Source organism: Polyodon spathula, chromosome 39 (assembly GCF_017654505.1).
Source record: "Polyodon spathula isolate WHYD16114869_AA chromosome 39, ASM1765450v1, whole genome shotgun sequence".
Classification (NCBI taxonomy): domain Eukaryota; kingdom Metazoa; phylum Chordata; class Actinopteri; order Acipenseriformes; family Polyodontidae; genus Polyodon; species Polyodon spathula.
Window position 1 is genome coordinate 1,728,445 of NC_054572.1, and position 20,962 is coordinate 1,749,406.

The window sequence follows — 20,962 nt, forward strand, 5'->3', positions numbered from 1 at the left end:
TGCAACCGTGATATTGTCAACTACAACAGAAAGTAAAGATGATCTTTATTGGGGCCACACTTTCCGTGAATGTTTCCACTACATTGAAGCACTGCTGAACTGTTTTAGCTCAACACAGTACCTTCATTTATTTAGGCCATCTGAGTTGTGCTGTAGCACACCAAATACTGAAGGGATTTCATTACAAGTGGAATGTCATAAAGAAACCCTAGCTAGCACAACCATTATGAGACCGCAGAATTGCCAGCCAGTAAAACATTGGCTTTGGCCTAATATTACACTTGAACATGTAACATAAGGGTACTGATACAGAACTGTGGTACAGTACTACAATGGATTATCAGTGTGTATCGGTCCATTGTTATACCACCGTGGGATCATATTCTAGTCTGCCTTCAGCTGAATACTTAACGACAGGCTGCCGCGCTGTGCTGTCAATGGGATCCTATGTGACGTTCCTCTCTAGCGGTCGAGGTGTTCATTTCCATACATCATCTCTGCTTTTAAACATGTGCCTTTAAGCAATGCTTTCTCAGTTGTGTACAGTAAGAAAAAAATGTGTTTGTTTGTTAAATATATATATATATATATATATATATATATATATATATATATATATATATATATATATATATATATATATATATATATATATATATATATATATATATATATATATATATATAAAATGTAAAACTAGCAAGAAAAAAAAAATTGAACCTAATTTAGTTCTTCAAAATAGGTATTTTGCTCCAAACCACTAGAATCACACCGCACTTCTGCCTTTGGTATCTTGTTACCACAAAACAACTCTCACAGATGACCTGTCATCAAACTGTTTTATGGGTTATAAACAGTGTAACTGTGCTGTATCCAGTGTTGCTGCAGTCCAGTTACAGTTCAGGTCACTTGTGCTTGTGTTTAGTTTTTTCTATCTCTAGTAAATCAGATTCTCACTTAATCAAATCGAACACACTTCACAATACAGGTCCACTATGCGTACAAGTTACATTGTCGTTGGCATTTTATTTGGTACACAGTTCTGTGATGGGGAGGATTTAAACACGTTCCCTCCCCTTCTCTGCACTGGCTTCTATATAAATTTCTGTGAGCTATACAAACACAGGTAGAGGAAAGTGCGGCTCTAGAGAGCGACACACCACGGGACGTCTAGAAAGGACTCCAAAGAAAGTTATTAGAAAATATACTAGTTATAGTTATAACGTTATACTAAAAAAAAAAGGTAAGCTGGATTCTTTTTGCTTGGCTTTATAAACAGACTATTTACCAATTAATTAATTAAGAACAGGCACTTTTTTGTGATTCTTGAATTAACTCCTGTATGTTCGAGGGCTTATTCAATTGCAGGACGGCAGACTGTTGGATGAGGTAAGGAGTTATTTCAAGGTCAGATAGTGCAGGGGTATTGACAATAACAGCGTAGCGGGTCCTTACCTTCCGCTGCCAAGGAACTCAAGTCAAGTCTATTGATGACATCCAAGTCTTTCATGGCTTAATGTGGCTGTTTCAAGGGTTCCAACACGTACGGGAGGATTCTCTTTTGCAGGTCAACTCCCGAAGACACAGCACTGTTTCCATCACAGGATGAAGATGGGATCTGATCATCTTTCCTTCTCTGGATCGTATTGGGGGATTGCTTAGAACCTGCCAATGCTTCAGTCCACATTGACACATAGATGACTTATCCATTCTGTTCTTTGATGTCTAGATGCTGAAGAGAAACACACGTTTTTATTGTGTTGTTTGTATACTGTAATAGTTTTTTTTAATACATTGCAATTGTCTTTGAGTCAGAGTCTTTGCATGTATTGGGTCAGCTAGGTTAATATAATGTTCTTTGAAGAGCCACTCAAGAAGGCATTGCCACATTAGCCGTAGAGCCACTGATTGCATGGCATGGATCAGGGTTCTACTTTTGAGTCATCAGCTGGTGCAACCTCTGCATATTCCCATTGCTGACCGTCTGCTTGCCAGGTTACATCATGTTTGGATTGTGTGAATCTTAACAGCTTTAGTGCAGCTAATAGTAGCACATGAAAGATTCTTAGGTGTAGACCCATACTTATTGCATGCTATATATGGTAAAGTTTATTCAAGCACATGGCAAACCATGGAACCTATTTTAAATGCATAGTATAGCCATGGGAAAAGCATGGGAAAACTGCAAAATTACTGAGACAATTTACCATTGGATTGCAGCTGTATTAGGTCAAGTTCAAGGCCCATGAAAATGAGTTCTACAATATAAGGTAAATATTGAAAAACACATTTGGTCATTGATAGTCCTTTTGCACCATTGTCAAACCACACTGCACTGTACTAGGATTTATAATTCTAAACACTATTACAGTAAGAACAGAACACACATTTGAGATAAGAATTCATACCTGCCCTGTGAATAAAGTTCTTTTGTCTGTCGGACAAAAAGCTTAATGTCTTAACTGATGACAGCCTTAATGTTTATCAGTTGGCAATAGTTTAAACAGTCTTAAAGCAGTAGTACCCAACAGGCCAACACAGCGAGACTTTGGCTGCAGGTTTTTTTTTTTTTCTATGGCTTGACACTAGAAGCACAGTGAAATGTTCATTCAGTGTTAGCTTCCACAAGGGTTGTGTTGTATTTTTGAATGAATCGGTATGTACTACGGTTTACTTCCGTTTTCTTTAGCATTCCTACAAGTCGCCTGGACCTTGCCGTGAGGAACGAGCCTCTCTTTGGTTTGCTCCTTGAGACCCGCTGACAATGGCCCTGCTCCGGCCACGCTACGTGATTGACAGGCCCGCTTACTCCATCCCGGACTTCGACCTCGACTGCAACAAGAAAAGCAGGAGCTATCCCGCCGGGGCCAAATTCAGGAAGCTCTTCAGGTACCGTTGCTGTTTGGGACCTGCAGTTTTTTTCCCCTTCTCTTTTCTGGATAATTTCTTGCGCTTGTAAAACGTTTGTAGTTGTGGACGATGCATGTTTGGATTGAAGAAACCCTTTTTTTTTTTTTTTCAGATGTTCAGGACCGCGGTTAAAAGCCCTCCTGCTCGGGCTCTTCCCCATCCTCACCTGGTTTCCGAAGTACAAGCCCAGGGAGTCTCTGCTCTTCGATGTTCTTAGTGGGGTCAGTGCCGGGACCATCCAGGTGCCTCAGGGTCAGTACTAGCCATTGAATTCACCCGCACTGAGAAGAATGCTTCACACCTTCTGATATGTATTTCCAAGATGTGTGTTTAATTCAGTTCAATTAATTTTATGTATATAGTGCTTTTCATACACCAGTATGATATGTTATTACATGATGGTTTAAAACAGAAAAAAAGTATGCAGCATCAAGAAATAATAATAATAATAATAATAATAATAATAATAATAATAATAATAATAATAATAATAATAATAATATGTAATCATGTAATGCCATTTTATTTAACCTAGGTATGGCTTTCGCTCTGCTGGCCAATCTACCACCTGTCAATGGGCTCTATTCATCCTTCTTCCCTCTCATCCCCTACTTCTTCATGGGCTCTATCCACCAAATGGTACCAGGTAAGATCCACCCAAATAATGGCAAAGCACCTTTAAGGAGTGCTAGTAGAAAGCTGTGGTGAGCAGATTGTGGTGTTCTTCATCCACAGGCACCTTTGCAGTGTTGAGTATCATGGTGGGGGTAGTCTGTACGGACCTGGCCCCGGACAGCAAGTTCATGCATTTTAACGCCACCTCGAACAAGACAGTGCTGAATGAGACGATGATGAATGCAGCTCGCATGGGGATTTCCGGAACCCTGGCCTGCCTCACTGCCCTCATACAGGTAGGTACTGCTAGAGAGAAAGAGGGAGTGAGAGAGAGGTTTGGAACACACTGCAGTTTAAGATTGGAGGACTAACCTGTGTTCCCTCTCCGCAGATAGCCTTGGGTTTTGTGCAGTTCGGCTTCGTGGCTATCTACCTGTCAGAGTCCTTTATCCGGGGGTTCATGACGGCCGCCGGGCTGCAGATTCTCATCTCGGTGCTGAAATACATATTCGGGATTTACACCACTGTCTACAATGGGCCGCTGGCCTCTATCTACGTGAGTAGCAAACAGCTCCCCCCCTTGCTTCCTATTTTGTTGACGTACTTAAGGATAAGGTACTTAAATGCAACGGCATAATGAACCCCTTATCAGCTGACTGTGCTTAGCTTTAGGCTTGATCATTCTATCAGCACAAGTACAGACCCTAGGCTTACTGTACTTGCCTCCTGTTAGCCACTAGATGGCAGTCCCGGTTTATTTGTTAGATAGATACATTCACTGCTGCTGCGATTCAATCTGTGACATGGACAATTTTAGCATTGCAATGGTCCTTTATTCAGTGCAAGCTTTGTTAATCTCCTAGACTCTTATCGATATCATCACCTATCTGCCCGAGACCAATGTGGCCTCCCTGATCTTCTCGCTGGTCACCTCTGTGACCCTTATTGTGGTGAAGGAGCTCAACATGCGCTACAAGAACAAGCTGCCCTTTCCCATCCCCATGGAGATCATTGTTGTGAGTACTGCTTTGGGAAAAGACATTATTCAAGCTATAACACAGGGATGGAAATAAGACTTCTATTGCATAGCAGTTTCACCCACTCCAGGTGTTACTACGAGCTTGATTAGCCACAGTGTGTAGGTAACAAACTCAGGAATGGATCAAACTTCTATGCAATAGGAGTCTTATTTCCATCTCTGCGGACAAAGCGAAAAAGTGGAGAAGTCCTAGCTCAGTTTCTCCTTAACCTCCCAGGGAAAGCAATTCCTTTTAGTTTACTTAGAAACAAAGTTTGTTCACCTTCTTAAAACCTCATTTAAAGAAAGAGGTGACAGATTGTGATACTTTTGCAAAGGCAGTTGTGTGTTCCAGGGTGAGGAAGTCTGAAATCTCAGGGGATACGTGGGTGCAGTATTTATTTACTGATTGAGTTTATCTGTTAGTCCCGTAGACAAACATTTCAACAAAAGAGTCTCAATTCTATTGTTGGCAGGACCAGCAATCAATCAGTTCTTGTTGAGCAATTGGGCTTCTGCCAGTCTGTAGTGAGCGATCTGGTTTAAAGAGCTCTTCTGCCAGTCTGTAGTGAGTGATCTGGTTTAAAGAGCTCTTCTGCCAGTCTGTAGTGAGTGATCTGGTTTAAAGAGCTCTTCTGCCAGTCTGTAGTGAGCGATCTGGTTTAAAGAGCTCTTCTGCCAGTCTGTAGTGAGCGATCTGGTTTAAAGAGCTCTTCTGCCAGTCTGTAGTGAGCGATCTGGTTTAAAGAGCTCTTCTGCCAGTCTGTAGTGAGCGATCTGGTTTAAAGAGCTCTTCTGCCAGTCTGTAGTGAGCGATCTGGTTTAAAGAGCTCTTCTGCCAGTCTGTAGTGAGCGATCTGGTTTAAAGAGCTCTTCTGCCAGTCTGTAGTGAGCGATCTGGTTTAAAGAGCTCTTCTGCCAGTCTGTAGTGAGCGATCTGGTTTAAAGAGCTCTTCTGCCAGTCTGTAGTGAGCGATCTGGTTTAAAGAGCTCTTCTGCCAGTCTGTAGTGAGCGATCTGGTTTAAAGAGCTCTTCTGCCAGCCTGTAGTGAGCGATCTGGTTTAAAGAGCTCTTCTGCCAGTCTGCAGTGAGCGATCTGGTTTAAAGAGCTCTTCTGCCAGTCTGTAGTGAGCGATCTGGTTTAAAGAGCTCTTCTGCCAGTCTGTAGTGAGCTGTGTGGTTTAAAGAGCTCTTCTGCCAGTCTGTAGTGAGCTGTGTGGTTTAAAGAGCTCTTCTGCCAGTCTGTACTGAGCTATTTGGTTTAAAGAGCTCTTTTCACACTCAGGTCATTGCTGCCACAGCTATCTCCGGAACGCTGAAGTTACCAGAGATATACAAGATGGATATAGTCGGGCATATTCCCCTGGGGTAAGCTAATCTATATGCTGGTTCTTAGATCCCAGCCACTGATGCTCTTCAGAACAGTTCCTCAACCTTTTTCACACCAGAGACCGTCTCCGTCTCATAGCAGTGATCCTGTCCCTGTCCCCAGGTTACCCATGCCCATTCTCCCGAGGGTGAGTCTGTGGGGTGAGATGATTGGAACTGCCTTCTCCCTGGCCATCGTGGGGTATGTGATCAACCTGGCCATTGGCAGGACTCTGGCAGCCCGGTACGTCTACGACATTGACTCCAACCAGGTAAGAGCAGGCGCAATTCATCAGGTGAGAGAGGGTGGGCATCACTTTTATGTAACACTTTTTTTCCCCCCTTATCTGTAGAAATGTCATCACATACTGTATAATGCATATACATGCAAACACATTACCTTATTGTGCAAGAAAACTGACATGCCACAGACGGCCTGCTTGTCAGGTATTTGTATGCACTGTTATTCTCATAATGAAATGTTGACTTGCCGTTTGCAGGAGATGGTGGCTCTGGGCTGCAGTAACTTTATTGGGTCGTTTTTTAATATTCACGTAATCTGCTGTGCCCTCTCTGTCACTCTGGCAGTTGACGCTGCTGGGGGAAAGTCTCAGGTGAGGCAAAGGAATTACAGTATTATTATTATTATTATTATTATTATATTATTATTATTATTATTATTATTATTATTATTATATTATAGTATTTATTTGCAGCAAAGGGGTTTTGGTTACACTTGTTTAAATATTTAACGAAAGGTTGGTTCTTAAAATACTTTAGACACTGTTGTAGCAAGCTTTGTGTAGAAAAAGGAGGACAGTTACCCATACTCCCCACTAGGGAGAGCTCTTTAAACTAGCTTAACAGCATCACCTTCAAGTAAAGGTTGATACCAGTGACATTACAACTTGGGTGTAGCTTATTAACTTGTGTGTTTTCCCCCAGTTTGCAAGTTTGTGTGTGATGCTGGTGGTGTTGGTCACCCTACTGGCATTAGGTGTTTACATGAAGCCACTTCCAAAGGTGAGAGTCTACTAGCCACATGGATTTTGAACTGAATTATTATGTCACACAAACATATCCTTAAATTTCTAGGATTTCTTCTCGCTCATGCTCTTTCTCCTCCTATTCAGTCTGTGTTGGGAGCGCTGATTGCTGTGAACTTGAAGAATACCTTGATGCAGTTATCCGACCCTTACTACCTCTGGAAAAAGAACCGATTAGACTGTGTAAGTTACTAACAATAATGCAACTCCAATGTCCTACTCCCATGCCTCCCTCACGCCACTCTCATTAATCAGCGAGGCGACTGAATGACAGTAGATTAAGAAAAGATCAAACCCACAGGCAACCCTTCAAGTCACTCTAATGGTTTTTCCATATCAGTTAGCACACAGTCTTTGTGGTTTTACTCGTGGGGTTGTTTGTGCAAGGAAGTGCACTGAACTGCTGTTTTCCCATGAAAAAAAAGGACATGTTGTATGTTTTGTGTTGTAATGCACTCAGTGATATGGGGTGCAATCACTGCACTATATACGCCTCCTGGAGGGGAGAAGTGCTCCAAGTTTTCTAGGTGTTTTCTAATAATTAAACCTGAAAATTGGCTCCATTGATTTAGATCATAGGTGGAACAAAGACTAGGAAGGCTTCAGAACTCCAGGACTGCTATTGTGCAGCCCTGCAATACGCTGGGTGCATTAAGTTAAGTAACTGAGCCACTCAGTGACAGAGCCCACTTAAAGGCAGTTCAGCTCCTCCTGAGCAGCTGTGCAACAAGATCCAGCTACCATTTTTAAACAATCAGAAATCATAATTCATAACTTGACATTTTAAATAAAACGTGACTCCTGTTATATCCGCTGAACGTGATGTGAATTAAAGTGCTCTGTTTTTGATTGTCCATAGCTGCTCACCGTATCCATGAGTGCCCTTGACCTCCCCATCCCTCTCTCTCTCTCTCTCTTCCAGTTGGTGTGGATCGTCAGTTTCCTCTCAGCCTTCTTCTTCAGTCTGCCCTACGGGGTCGCGGTGGGTGCGGGCTTCTCAATGCTCGTGGTGGTCTTCCAGACACAGTTGTGAGTACATTGATGTGGTAACTGAGGCTTTAAAACTCAACTAATGAGCTGCTGTTGAATCACTTCCCATCGGACACACCCTGTGCTCTGTGGCTAGCACAGTCCCCCAGCAGCCTGTGTGCTGTCCCTGTCAGTTCATCTCGATACAGTAATTCACAGACTGTGTTAAATCACAGATAGGCATGTGCATCGTGCACATGCTATACTTCCCTGTGTACACAACAATCACTAATACACTGTCTCTTGATAGAGTGAAAAAACCAAGGGAGCACTTAATGCCACTGAATAGGGAGAATGCATTTCTGAAGTCACAAGAAGACACCAGTGCCTCAGTCTTCCCCTTACCTCATGGTCTCTCATGACTTATTCTTTGCAGCCGGAACGGTTCTGCTCTCTGCCAGGTTGTGGGCACCGACCTCTACAAAAACCCCAAGGTGTATAATAAGGTAAAGCAGGAGTCTCTCGGACACATTGACAATGCACTGGGTTTATCTTGAAGCCGCGATCCCTGATTTCTTTGTCCTTTTAATTTCAGGTCCAAGAAGTGAGTGGAGTGAAAATTGTGACCTACTGCGCCCCTCTCTATTTTGCTAACACTGAGATATTCTGGCAGAAGGTCATCAAAAAGGTAGATATGCTTTAATGCCTTGTGTAGCATGATGTGCTCCGCGATGCACTACTGACACAGGGAATACTGCCCTCCTTGGGTGGGGTTATATTGAGCAATAACGTGTGTGTCATCACTACACAGACAAGACTGAACCCTAGGAAGATACTCCGAAAACAGAAAAAATTCCTCAAGAAACAGAAACAGGAGAGGTTGAGGAACAAGGACTCCCTGGGATGCATGAAAGGCCAGGTGTTTATCAGTCAATAGCGTGTCTGTCTGTCTGTCTGTCTACCTGTCTGTCTGCATTGTATGCAATCTCAACTTTTCTAGGGTTACAAAGTCACTTATGGATATAGTCAATCAAAAAGAATAGAGACTTATGCCTCACTTTATTTTCCTGTCACCAGTGCTGGCATCCAATAAGTCCTTCATCAAAAACACATTATAGACAAGAGATTTAGACTCAAGGTAACACTTTACATGAAGTGTCTCTAGTTTCTGCGTATTTACACAGTAGCCACTTAGTAAATACACGTGTACTTACACATAATTACAATGTTATTATGCATCGTTGCAATGTACTTAATGTGTAAAGCATTTTGCATGATGTAACCCAACCCTAACCCTGTCAACTCTAACTCTAAACCTAACCCTAACCCCACAAACCTGAATGCTAACCCTAACCCCAATAACCCTAACTCTCTCTGTATAGACTGTGTCACTACAGGAGCTGCAGAGGGACTTTGACAGCAGCGCCGACACCAATAACAATGGGGACACTGGAGGGGTCAGGCACGTCGGCTACATCAACTTCAAATACGGGGGCCTGGAGACGAGTGGCTCTGCTGGGCCTGCCAGGCCCCCTCCACCTCCACCCCCACCCCCAACTCACCCTGTGTCCCTCCCCGTCCCCTCCACCCACACCATCATCCTGGACCTGGCTGGGGTCTGCTTTATGGACCTCATGGGGATTAAGGCACTCACTAATGTAGGTCCCCTTATGAACGTTTCCCATAGTAAAAGCAGAGTGTAATACCACGCAGTGAAGGCATGATAAAGCATAAGAAAACATTGAAAAGAAGAGCGAGCTGTGGTACTGTAAAGCATATTCATAAACATGGCAAACCAGGGTATCGTAAATGCATAATATGACCAAAGCATAAGGTGCAAAAATACCATGGCGAACGTTTCTAAGAGTCTTATTGTGCCTCGGGTTTAACCATGCTTGCCTGTGCTGGGCTCAATCCACTTTGCCACTGGGGTTGGTGTTACTCTATAGGTTTTAATTTTCTATTTGTTTTCCTTCTGTGTCTAGATGAGCTCCAATTATCAGAAAATAGGAGTCAGATTATACCTGGCCAACGTTCAAGGTAGGAAGCATTGAGGTCATGGCTGGCTAGCGTCAGGAATAGCACACACAGAGGCAGAAGACCACATTCAAGTGCTTGCTGCATGGTTTTATTAACAACAGATTTAAACAAACACATCAACATACAAGTAAAAAATATACCCATATCTCGGTGCAGGACAGAGAGCACAGCCTGCTGCTCTCAGCCCTGCTTTAAACTAAATGAGCCCCAGAACAAAGGCTATGGCAAGCCGTTTTAACATTTAATAAATACATACAGCTCCTGCTCCCAGTCTCTTGCATACTGCTGATAAACACAAGTCCTGCTCTCAGTTACTCCCTTGTTCGGTTTGCAGGCCAGGTGTTTGAGGAGCTGGATGCTGGAGGGGCGTTTGAGGAGAGCAGCCTGAGCCCGGAGCACTTCTTTCTCTCCGTTCACGATGCTGTGCTGTATGCCCTGGAGGAGGCGCGTGCGAGGGAGGAATGCAAGGACAAGGTAAGAGCATGGGCACTGCCGGGTCACTTGGCTGGGAAGCAGAAACCGTGAATCCCAAGCCTGGAAAACAAAGAGATCTGCAGCTCAAGCAGAGTGATAAGGGGCTTGAGAATGCCATGCTACTGACACATGGTATAAGGAAATGCCAAAGCTTTGGTAAATACCTGTTCCAGATAATCCACATGCCGTCAGGGTCATTAGGGGAGAGCAGTGTTTGCTCTTGAACATTTGCCTGTGCCAGGTTTTTTCTCACCTTTGAGATTCAGGGACGGTGAATTACAGGAATCCTTTCTTTTTACCTACTGGAGCAATCAGAACTTCTTGAGGTCACAAAGTCTATTATTAGGATTTACAATTTTTGAATGTTAATGAAATAAATCAGTTTAGTAAACATTAAATTCAACCCTGCTTTGCTGTGCCTATGTTTTGGTTAGGAAAGAACGACACTGCAAGGGAAGCCTGCACATGGCTTAAAAGTACATGTAGGTTCAATCTATTTTTATAAATTTAGTTACAAAACTGCGGTTTTTATTTGTTTTAAAAGGGATTATGAAAACTAGATGCATGCACATGTAACAGGGGCTGAGGCTGGGCACTAACCTGCACACTATAAGCAAGCACCCTAACCACAATGCAAAAGAGACTCATCTACATTATAGGTTATAGAGCTTTCAACCTCATCTCATCTCAAGAATCTGGAATGAAAGTGCATCACGCAGCACTGCCTGTTACACACACACACACGGGGGTCCCCATCTTTGTGTTCATCAGTTTTAGTTTAATAGTTTGTTTGGTTCTACCTAAAGGCAACCCGAAAGGTCTACAGGAATCTATGATACAAGCTTGGAGACTCACGTTTGTTGCATAAGGGTCTCATAGTGAAAACTAAAGTGCTACAGCTTTCCTTGCTCTAGTATGAGGGAAGGAAATGGCTCCATCTAGTGCTATACAGTGTAGTAACACAAGGGCTCTGTCTGTAGATGCGAGAACGAAGGTTTCCAATTCTTTTACCTTGCTCATGTGTTTAGATCTGCCAGTGTTAGGTCATTAAAACTGAGAGTAGATTACCCAATCTGGGAAATACCGTGCTGTAGGTTGAAAATAATGGTGTTTTTTTATTTTTTTTATTTCAGGAGGACTCTGCTCAGAAGGACCACGAAAATGAAACAGAGGATGAAGAGGACAGAGATCTGGAAGCGGTACAATCACTCGATCAATCAATCAATCGATCAACCAATCAGTCAATCCATCATGCATTATGAGACCATGGGGCTTCGTTTCAAAGCTTTACGCTAGTTAATTCTATGCTCACCAGCCCAGCAACTTTGAGGACTGTTCTAAGCAATGTTTTGTTTTGTTTAAAAGCATGTTTTGATTCATTTAATCGAATTTGTGGTTTCTGAGACATTTGCAACTGTTTCAGCCTTGGCCGACCCACACTTCATGCTATTCTCTCTTTGCTTTCAACAGGAATTGTTTGGATCCATGTTCAATAAAGGGGACCACGTCTCCTCGAGCCCCAGCAATTGCGACGCACGGCAATGAGGCGCAAGACCAAGACCTTGAGAGTCAACCAATACAGCGAGACAGCAATACAAGGCACTGTCTATTTCTACAGCAGTCTCCTTTAAAATAGATTTAAAAATGCTTTGAGGATTCCCTGAACAACAAGCGCTGAATACAGGGAATTACCCTCTCTATAAATCCACTGACCAGGGACATGACCAGCTGGTACAATGTTTGCTTCCCCACATTGCCCAGTGGCCATGGCTCAGGTCTACCCTAAAATTTCCTTTTCTCCTGGGGGGCAAGGAAGCAGTTCAGGATCCATGCCAGCTGGAGCCCTGTCCTCTCTTTCTTTCATGCATGCAAATAAATGTGGCGTTTTTTTTTTTTTTGATGTTGCACATTTAGAACCCAGCTTTGCTGCTGTGGTCTTGTGTTAGTGTTAGGGGTATGCAACTCTGTTCCCAGGGGGCCATTGGTTTCCAGTTTTCATAATGAGCTGTTTCAGTACTTTTTAGAATTGACCAGAGGTTTAGTTGAATCAGTAGAAATTTAGGACATGGAAGGAACAAAGGCCTGTACTGGAAGGACCACAGTTGCCTACCCTTGGTCTACTGGCTAGATTTACAGACTGAGACAGGAGATCCCTGGCTTGAATTCCATCCCATTGTCACTTGACATGCTTCAGTCACCACAGTCTAGCACTGAAATCAAGGCTGAAGTCACTTATGATAAAAAAAAAAAAAATTCCACTGTCATTTTCTGAAATGTTTTCTTTAATGTGCTACTAAAGCCAGTTGGTAGAGTCAAAAAAACAACATTATTAACAATGAATATGGTACAACTTAGCACCGCTGCACTAACCTGAGGCTGTCTGACAGCCTGAAAACAAGTAGTACTTTACTTATTGCAAGTATTCACACACTAAAGAAATGATTTGTACTGCCGAATCGTGATGATTTTTCTCTTTGATTTTTTTTTCTCTTTGTGTAAACATGTAAACAATCAAACTATCATGAAACATTACTCGTGATAGCGGGGAGCATGTGTGTGTTCTCTGCGTGACTGCTGAAGGAGATTCTATTGAGATCGTAGAGAGTTACTGCATTCATGTTTGAGTATTGATGTGCTGCAGTCTTGAATATTGAACTTTTTATTAAATACATTATATTGATTTTACTGACTGTGTCGTGTTGTATTTACACATCTTTCATTTAGAATTAGGGTGTATTGTCTTCACAGTTATCACAGACAGCAGCTGCATCAATATATGTAAGTACACAATTATATCAGAAAAGGGTTAGGTTTTGAGTTAGGGTTAGGGGGTTAGAGTTAGATTTAGGTTTCGAGTTAGGGTTTGGGATAGGGTTAAGTTTAATGTTAGGATTAGGGTGATATCATTTAAAAAGATTTACACATTAAGTACATTGTAACTATGCATAATCATTGCAATTATGTGTAAGTACACATGTATTTACTAAGTAACTACTATGGAAATACATAGCAATTAGAGACATTACTGTGATGTATTTGCATTAGTGCCATAACAGTTTGCATCAAAGATTTCTTAGCCAATACACATTCCTGAGATGAAAGAGACAAGGATTCGAAGAAGTGGGTGCACAGAGGGGAGTTCACAGTTTGACGTGCGAGATTTCAGAGGCAGGAGACTGCTGCTCTGGCTCCTCGGAGGCGCAGCTCATCCTTCTTTTGATCTTCTTGTTGGAGCTGATGATAAAGAAGGGACTGAACGAGGCGTAACAGGAGGAGAAGAAGACCCTCATGTCCGAGATGACTGGAGGCACACTGGACACCGTCAGCATGTAGATCCAGATGATGTTATCAATCCCGAAGAAGACCACGTAGAGGATGACCAAGGTAATGACGGTCCTGGCCGCTCTGCTCTCGAGCGTGGAGCTCTGGTGCCTATCTGAGCTCCGTTTCCCTTTCATCTGCTTGCTGTGGTGGTGTAGGACCAAGAGGATGTATCCACTGGCCAAGACCATAAGACCCACAAAGATGAAATCGCGTCCCGTGACGGCTACTCCATTGATGACGTAGGAGAGCTGGTCCTGGAAATTTACGTGGCAGAAACCAAGATTGAGGGTGAATTTGGGGACGGTGCCGTTCTGAGGCGCAACGGAGAAGAAAGGGGCAGCGATGCAGACAGCCATGTTGAGCAGCCACAGAAAAACAAAAGAAGGAAGGATGAGTTTGGGCAACCTGGTCTTGAGGTTGGCCCACCTGGAAGTGGACGGGGCGATGGTCAGGGACTGGAAGACGCTCAGCAGGCAGGTGATGCAGACGGAAAGGGCTCGCACTATTCTGTAGGAGTATATGACTATCTTGCAGCCCACGTCGTCCAGGAGATTGTGTAATTGGAAGACAGTCATGGTTTGGGGGACTCCTCTGGTGAGGAGAACCATCATGTTGGCAAACGCGAGATGGAACAGAATCATATCCACAGGCTGCAGTCTGCGCTCGCAATAGACGATGTGGGCGTAAGCCAACAGAACCAGCAGGTTGCCCAGGATTCCCAGACCCGTTTGCAAGAGGAATGACACACCTTTGATTGTGACACAGAGATCCATTCTGCTCAAGGTTCCACTTCTCTGTCAACCAAGGCAACCTTACCAAACAGAACAAAACAACAAATAATCGTATTTTGCTGAAGAGACAGTAAACCAACATTAAAAGTGACAGTATTTCAGGTGGCCCACAGTTTTTAAAGAAAAGCATGCAGCACATACCTAGCTAAAAAAAAGACATTCTATAAGATGTACAAAAGATGGAAAAGGGTCAGCATTTTTTGTGTCTACTTATTGAACTACAGAAATTGCTACAGATTCTTTGCACAGGCTGTAACATACCCTGGTACGCAAACTTGTAATTATTGAAACAAAGGTGTAATATAACAATCAAGCAAAACAGAAATAATGTAGTGCAATAAAACTACATATGCAGCAACTTAAACAAAAGACATAGTGTGATCACTCTTACCAGTGTCTTTTCTATTGCCACGTCGATATATTCACTGCTGGTGGTTTTCTGGGTTGGTTTGTGCAGCATTTCCATTGTTAATTACATTTTATATCTTTTTGATGCCCCTCTGGAATAGACATAATTTCATGCACTTGAACTTAAAATGACAGCAGAAACATAAAAGCAACACAGTCTCCTGGGATCCGACGACATTCCACATTGCAGTGCCTCCAGGAAGCAGAAGCACAAGTTCTGTTTGTGAATCATCGGCGCGTCTGTTTTAATATTAAAATGAAATTAGCATGGCAAAGGGTTTATTTAGCTTCAGCAGTTTGCATTGAATGTGTACAAGAAATTCAAAAAGAATAAAACAGAAACGCATCAAAAACACAATAATCTTAAAACAAACATACAAATCTAAGTTTGGCTCAGCTCAATATTTGATTCCATATATATATATATATATATTATATATATATATATATATATATTTTTTCTTATATTGGATCAATATTATATTCACTATAATAAACCGGAGTCTATGTTATTAATATAAGGATATATTTATATATATATAGTATATATTGTATATATATATATATATATATATATATATATATAGGAGTTATCCAACAAAAAGAGAATAAGAGATGTGTCATCAAGATAATTAGGTAATTAATACACTCGATAATTTACTACATGTTTGCTAGTTAGTGATGACAAACGGTCACTATACTTTAACACTTAGCTTGTGTTATTGTTCAATGTTTCATAATTATGTATTACGATAAATGATAAATGGTACATAACACCCCCTTACGCATTTGTATGATACACTATATAATATAATATATATATATTAGAATATATATATATATATATACACACACACACACACACACACACACACACACACACACACACACACACACACACACACAATTCAATGTTTTGTTTACTTCTTATTTAGCTGTCTGCAAAGCTTTGAGCTTGGGGTTATGGTTAGGGTTAAGGTTAGGATTAGGGTAAGCTAGGACAGAGACAGCTGTATAGAAAAGAGAATACATCTCAATGTTGCTTCATCAACAGGCAAATGATTTAGAACCAAAGCCTACTCCTAAACTTAAAATGACTATCAGTTTGCAAAATTGCTATTCAGTCCCCTAGCGGAACAGCTGAAATGATATTCTCTATAGAGCAGAATCAGAGTGTGGATGCTCCCAGATCATTCGGTACCAGACCACCCTGCTAAGCTGGAGCGAGTCAGAACTCGGAAGCGCTCAGAACGACAGCGCTCATCAGGCCATGGTGACAGCATGCTCGCTGGGGAAAGGTGCACTCACTGGTTAGGTGAGCAGTCTTCTCAAAGAAGCAATCCATGGCATTTAAGAAAAGCAAAGCTGATTTTATATACATCATGTTATACTTTTTTATTATTATTTATGCAGTTGGGAAAAGACAGTTGTGGATAAAAAACAAAACAAAACCCATTACCATTTAATGACTTGCTAATGTTACCCCTAATTGCCACGCATGGGATTCCTCCAGTACCCTGGGGTTTGGAAGCTGATTTGTTAATGGGCTCTCACACAACATCAGGGAGCAATTAAATGTGTTTATCAAAATGATGTTAGACACTCCATCACATACTGTTTCTGTACTTATTTCTTAAAAGGTTAGCAAGGGCGTAACTAAAAGACAAGAAACACAGTCTGTATTACTGTGCTTCACTGTACCATTATAATAAGCATCGACAATTCAAATACAATTACTGTATGCATAACTATAAACTAACATGAAGGCCTGTTGAATTCATAGCACGCTGCAGCCACATGCATCTACATACAGTAGGTCCCCTCTTTTCATCATGGTAAACTTTGATAAAGGTATCCTTGTCAAAATCATTTCGAATGATTCTGTTTTTTGTTTTTTTTTTAGATCCTGGTTCAAGAATAGCCAGTACTATAATTTTGTTCACTGTATAATTCTCTACGGTTATTCCAGTAGCTGCTGTGAATCTGTTACGGGATATATCAGAGTGTGGCAGGTGTGCCCCACCCATGTGTGGATTTTGTGTTATGTGTTGCGTGTGGTGTGTTAATGTTGGTGTATAGGTGTTGATGCACGGGATATAAATGGGTCTGTGTAGCACGAGTGATTTAAAAGATATAGTTGTATTTAGGCACAAGTATTTAGATGCACATTTTACTCACTCAGGGTTGTGTGTTCAGTGAGTGGAGAACGGGTGTGGAAAGGAGAGAATTAAAAACTAAAAGAAAGAAAAAGTAAATATAACAGTTGCTTTGACTCACCCTGTCTGTTTTGTTTGCTTATTTATTTTGACATCAAGTGCCGTGTGCTGTTTTTTATTTAAATATTTTATTTGTTTCACTCAATTAAAGGTACTAAGCGCCGCAGCGTCTCAATTTCACCTGCCAGGTGGGGGTTCGGGCACGCAGGTGCGTCCAGCACCCAGAAGGTGGGGAGGGGGGGGGGGGGGGGGGGGGGAGGTCACTACGTCCAGAGCCCAGACGAGAGGAGCATGGGCGTCCAGTGCCCAGACGGGGGAGCACAAACATCCAGACCCCAAGCGGGGCCGGTGTCCGAACACCCAACAGGGAGCTGTTCCTACTACTGTTCCTGCAAGAGGGAGACTGTCTGCCTGTCCCACCTCCAGCGTCAGAGGAGACTACCCGCTGCTCCTACCTTTGCCGCCATGGGGAGGCTGCTTGCCACTCCCACCTCCGCCGTAAGAGGGAGAGCTACAGGAGCTGCCTCTGCCTCCACCGCCAGAGAGAGAGCAGCAGCAGCTGCCTCTGCTTCCACCGTCGTGAGAATACTACTTGTTGCTCCCACATTCCCCAGCATAGGGAGAATGCCTGCTGGTTTCACTTCCCCCAGCAGAGTGAGAATGCCTGCTGGTTTCACCTTCACTACCACATGAGGGAGATGCCCAGGGATGCCCGTTCGTCATTGCAGGGGGATGCCCGTGCACCCCTGCCGAGCCTGGAGGAGGAGGGGGCACGGTCAGGATACCACCCCTACAGCAGGTCAGTCGGATGCCTGGTTTGCCTTGGATGGAGGAGCCAGCTGGTGCATGGTCAACTTGGCCGTGGCTAGTGTTGGGTTGGGAGGAGGACCTCAGACCATGGCCAACACCCATGGACAAATTACTGCCCCTGTTCCTGGGCCGAGACTATGACTGGGACTTTGGGACTAAAGGGGGTGGTGGCCGTTGGCCATGTGTGCTGCGCACAAGGGGGGAGGTATGTGGCAGTGTTCCCCGCCCATGTGTGGATTTTGTGTTATGTGTTGCTTGTGATGTGTTAATGTTGGTGTATAGGCATTGGTGCACAGGATATAAATGGGTCTGTGTAGCACAAATGATTTAAAATATATAGTTGTAGTTAGGCACTTCACATGCAAATAAAGTACGTAACAATATGTGAGTTGCACAAATTAGTTGACGTGCTGGGACTCAAGTGAATAGTGAATTAGTAATTGAATCCCAGACTGTGAACTCATTTGTGCAACCCTGTGCTCACAATGCCACACAGAGTGATAGCTAATCCGTAAGAAATACCCATCTCTTACACAGATTTGGCCACACTTGTACTGTGCATGAGAACCGTACTTAAACAGGCTGGTTGTGGTTTAGCATCTTCAGTATTACATTTTAGTACACCTGAATAAAGGATTTTCTTGTAATTCTGTTCTGAAAGCCAGCATTTACTAGAATTACCATGAGGGTGTGCCATAATGCCTTTATTATTAAATAATATGCTTACCTGCAGTGACATAACAAGCACTACATTGCTCATACAAGGAGGTGCTGTACTGGGTTTTTTCTCCCCTAAAACATGCATGCTTATACATTAAGGAACATTCTGAGTAGACCAGTGCTGGACTGGCAATGGGCTGTACATTTCACACATTGAAATGTTTTTTTTGTTATTATTATTTTAACATTTGCATGGTGCATCAGGCATTGTCATGGTATGGTTGAGTGATGGGCAAACTGGGGGTGGAGAGTCACCAAGGGGGGCGAGACTATGACTAAAGGGGCAGTTCTGTAAAAATATAAGCATTTTATAACATTTTAAATAAATACATAAATGACAGCTAAGTAGGCCAAGTTCTTACCTTTCAAATGAGCTGTTGATGATCACCTTAGATCCAGAGAAATTATGTTTGAATTTGCGAGTGTGTCAGTGAAACTGCAGTGAACAGTGGAGACAAGTGTAAAAAGAAACCCTAATGTTTTAACAGGCACCCTTTTCCCTGATTTAATGTAAATCTCGTATTTTGTTTCTAGATTTAACAACAGAAAGTCCAGCTTTAGCTAAATACATAAAGGTTAACAAACACATTCTTAAAAGTCGGAGTGTAAGCGCAGCTCTGCAACATACAAATATGCCAAATCAAACGAGTCAGTGGGCACGGGCTTGCACGTTAAAGAGCTATGCACACCGGACGCGAGCTTGAGAATCAAAACTAATTAAAACTATTGATTTAAATGGAGTAATGCACAACGCAAGCGAAGCGAACAAATACAGAAATACATTGTTTTATTTATATTTTGCTACGCGCTGTTCGCGTCGCAACGGACCAATCAGAAATAAAGGCAGTGGCTGTCAGACTGTCAGTGTCTCGCTCGCGCAGAGATTACCACAGAAATAAAAATAAATAAAAATCGACATCAATGAGAATTATTAAAGTTGAAAAGTAAAATGTTCTTTATGAGGGCAGTGGCTATAAAGACAATAAAAAGAACGCCACTTATCAAGAAATAGCAGAACAACTGGGAATTGACGGTACATCTATCTCTCTTTATTTCACCTTAATTTTAGTCAAAGTGACAGGGAGCGCCACACACCGGTTTCGTATTTCTATAAAATGAAGCTTCTTTGTTTTTAATAATGTTGACCTTTTTTTAGTGTGTGGTGTACCCGTGTTTTATTTATTTTATTTCGTCTCCACAGAAGGAGTGAAGGGAGAGAGTATTTTCATGACTAGCTATATCATTTGTTTGTACTCTTGCTGTATTCGTGTCTTTCACTTCGCTCCCGGTGTGTAGACTTTGTTTTGTGAAAACCCAAGATTTAATTGCTGAACGATGAAGTTTTTCAGATTTATCTGTCCAGTAAAAGTTAATAAATAAATAAGTTACTTGGATTTTTTTTATTTTACTGATTTATTTGTTTGAAATGTTAGCTAAATGTTGACTTGCCATGTGTAAACAAAATACTTAAATTCACCCAGCGAAATGTTCACTGGCTAAGTGAACAAAAAATATATATAGAATGATTTAAAATGCTGAAAATTTGTGATACGCGTGTATTTAGTTAAATCTAGACTTTTTTTCTGATTAAGGAAAAATACGCGATTTACATGGAATTGGGGGAAAAAACAGCTGTTAATTTAAGGTCAAACATTTTAATATTGGGGGGGGGGGGGGGGGGGGGGTCATTTAAAATGTTTGTGCAACACTGGTGAAGTTGATGTTGAGGGAAGAGTGTACCGCCTGTGTCACAATACTTTCCCAGTGTAGTCAAATAGACTGTAAATAAATCCCCTTGCATAGTGACCTCTGTGCAACATTTCAGTGTGTATAACTGCTCTGATCATATTTGAGCAGATTGTTATTAAGATGCTTCGCTGCTGAATGAGACTGATCATATCTCCCTGCTCTCCCGATTGGTGGTGACACTGCAGTCCTGTTATAAAGCTACCTGTGAAGTCTGGGATAGGACAGGTGCAGTCGAGGGCCTGTCAGGGCTGTGTTTTCTGAGGCGGGTAACAGCTGACATACACTGAAATAAAAAGAACAGTATGCTTCGATCCAAGGAGATTTCAGTTGAGAAGTATTTGTGTGTGTGTGGTGCTTGGGGAGGTTGTGCTACTTATTCCCCACACAATGAGGGTGACGGCTGAGTAACTTTCAACGTGAGGCTGTGATGTTCTGCTTTGTTTATTAAACAAGCTAAATGTGCACTTTTCTTTAGTTTTTCCTCTACTGTGATCCTTCAGGGA

At 42.2% G+C, this 20,962-nt stretch overlaps 2 protein-coding genes across 3 annotated transcripts; one reads left to right on the top strand and one right to left on the bottom strand.

Annotated features, from left to right (window-relative positions):
• The first annotated feature begins 916 nt into the window (after nucleotides 1-916).
• On the top strand, nucleotides 917-13,126 carry LOC121304634 (solute carrier family 26 member 9-like). 2 transcript variants are annotated; one of them, XM_041235873.1, is made up of 22 exons: nucleotides 917-1,243; nucleotides 2,221-2,270; nucleotides 2,690-2,889; nucleotides 3,023-3,162; nucleotides 3,446-3,556; nucleotides 3,646-3,821; nucleotides 3,917-4,081; nucleotides 4,389-4,541; nucleotides 5,830-5,912; nucleotides 6,037-6,184; nucleotides 6,413-6,526; nucleotides 6,858-6,935; nucleotides 7,046-7,141; nucleotides 7,881-7,987; nucleotides 8,364-8,433; nucleotides 8,523-8,615; nucleotides 8,739-8,846; nucleotides 9,310-9,585; nucleotides 9,913-9,967; nucleotides 10,302-10,441; nucleotides 11,575-11,640; nucleotides 11,912-13,126. In XM_041235873.1, the coding sequence occupies exons 3-22, from the start codon at nucleotides 2,765-2,767 to the stop codon at nucleotides 11,984-11,986; spliced, it is 2,379 nt and encodes a 792-aa protein (XP_041091807.1). In that variant the 5' UTR covers nucleotides 917-1,243; nucleotides 2,221-2,270; nucleotides 2,690-2,764; the 3' UTR covers nucleotides 11,987-13,126. The 2 variants fall into 2 exon arrangements, with proteins under 2 accessions (XP_041091807.1, XP_041091806.1); XM_041235872.1 differs by lacking the exon at nucleotides 2,221-2,270.
• Nucleotides 13,127-13,581: 455 nt separating this feature from the next.
• LOC121304759 (olfactory receptor class A-like protein 1) lies at nucleotides 13,582-14,538 on the bottom strand. Its single transcript, XM_041236140.1, has one exon. The coding sequence runs from the start codon at nucleotides 14,536-14,538 to the stop codon at nucleotides 13,582-13,584; it is 957 nt and encodes a 318-aa protein (XP_041092074.1).
• Nucleotides 14,539-20,962: the final 6,424 nt, after the last annotated feature.

Coding starts and splice junctions, on each gene's coding strand:
- LOC121304759 (XM_041236140.1), bottom strand. CDS start 14,538: ATGGATCTCTGTGTCACAATCAAAGGTGTGTCATTCCTCTTGCAAACG.
- LOC121304634 (XM_041235873.1), top strand. CDS start 2,765: ATGGCCCTGCTCCGGCCACGCTACGTGATTGACAGGCCCGCTTACTCC. Junction 2,890..3,022: donor AAATTCAGGAAGCTCTTCAG/GTACCGTTGCTG, acceptor TTTTTTTTTCAG/ATGTTCAGGACCGCGGTTAA. Junction 8,616..8,738: donor GGCAGAAGGTCATCAAAAAG/GTAGATATGCTT, acceptor ATCACTACACAG/ACAAGACTGAACCCTAGGAA.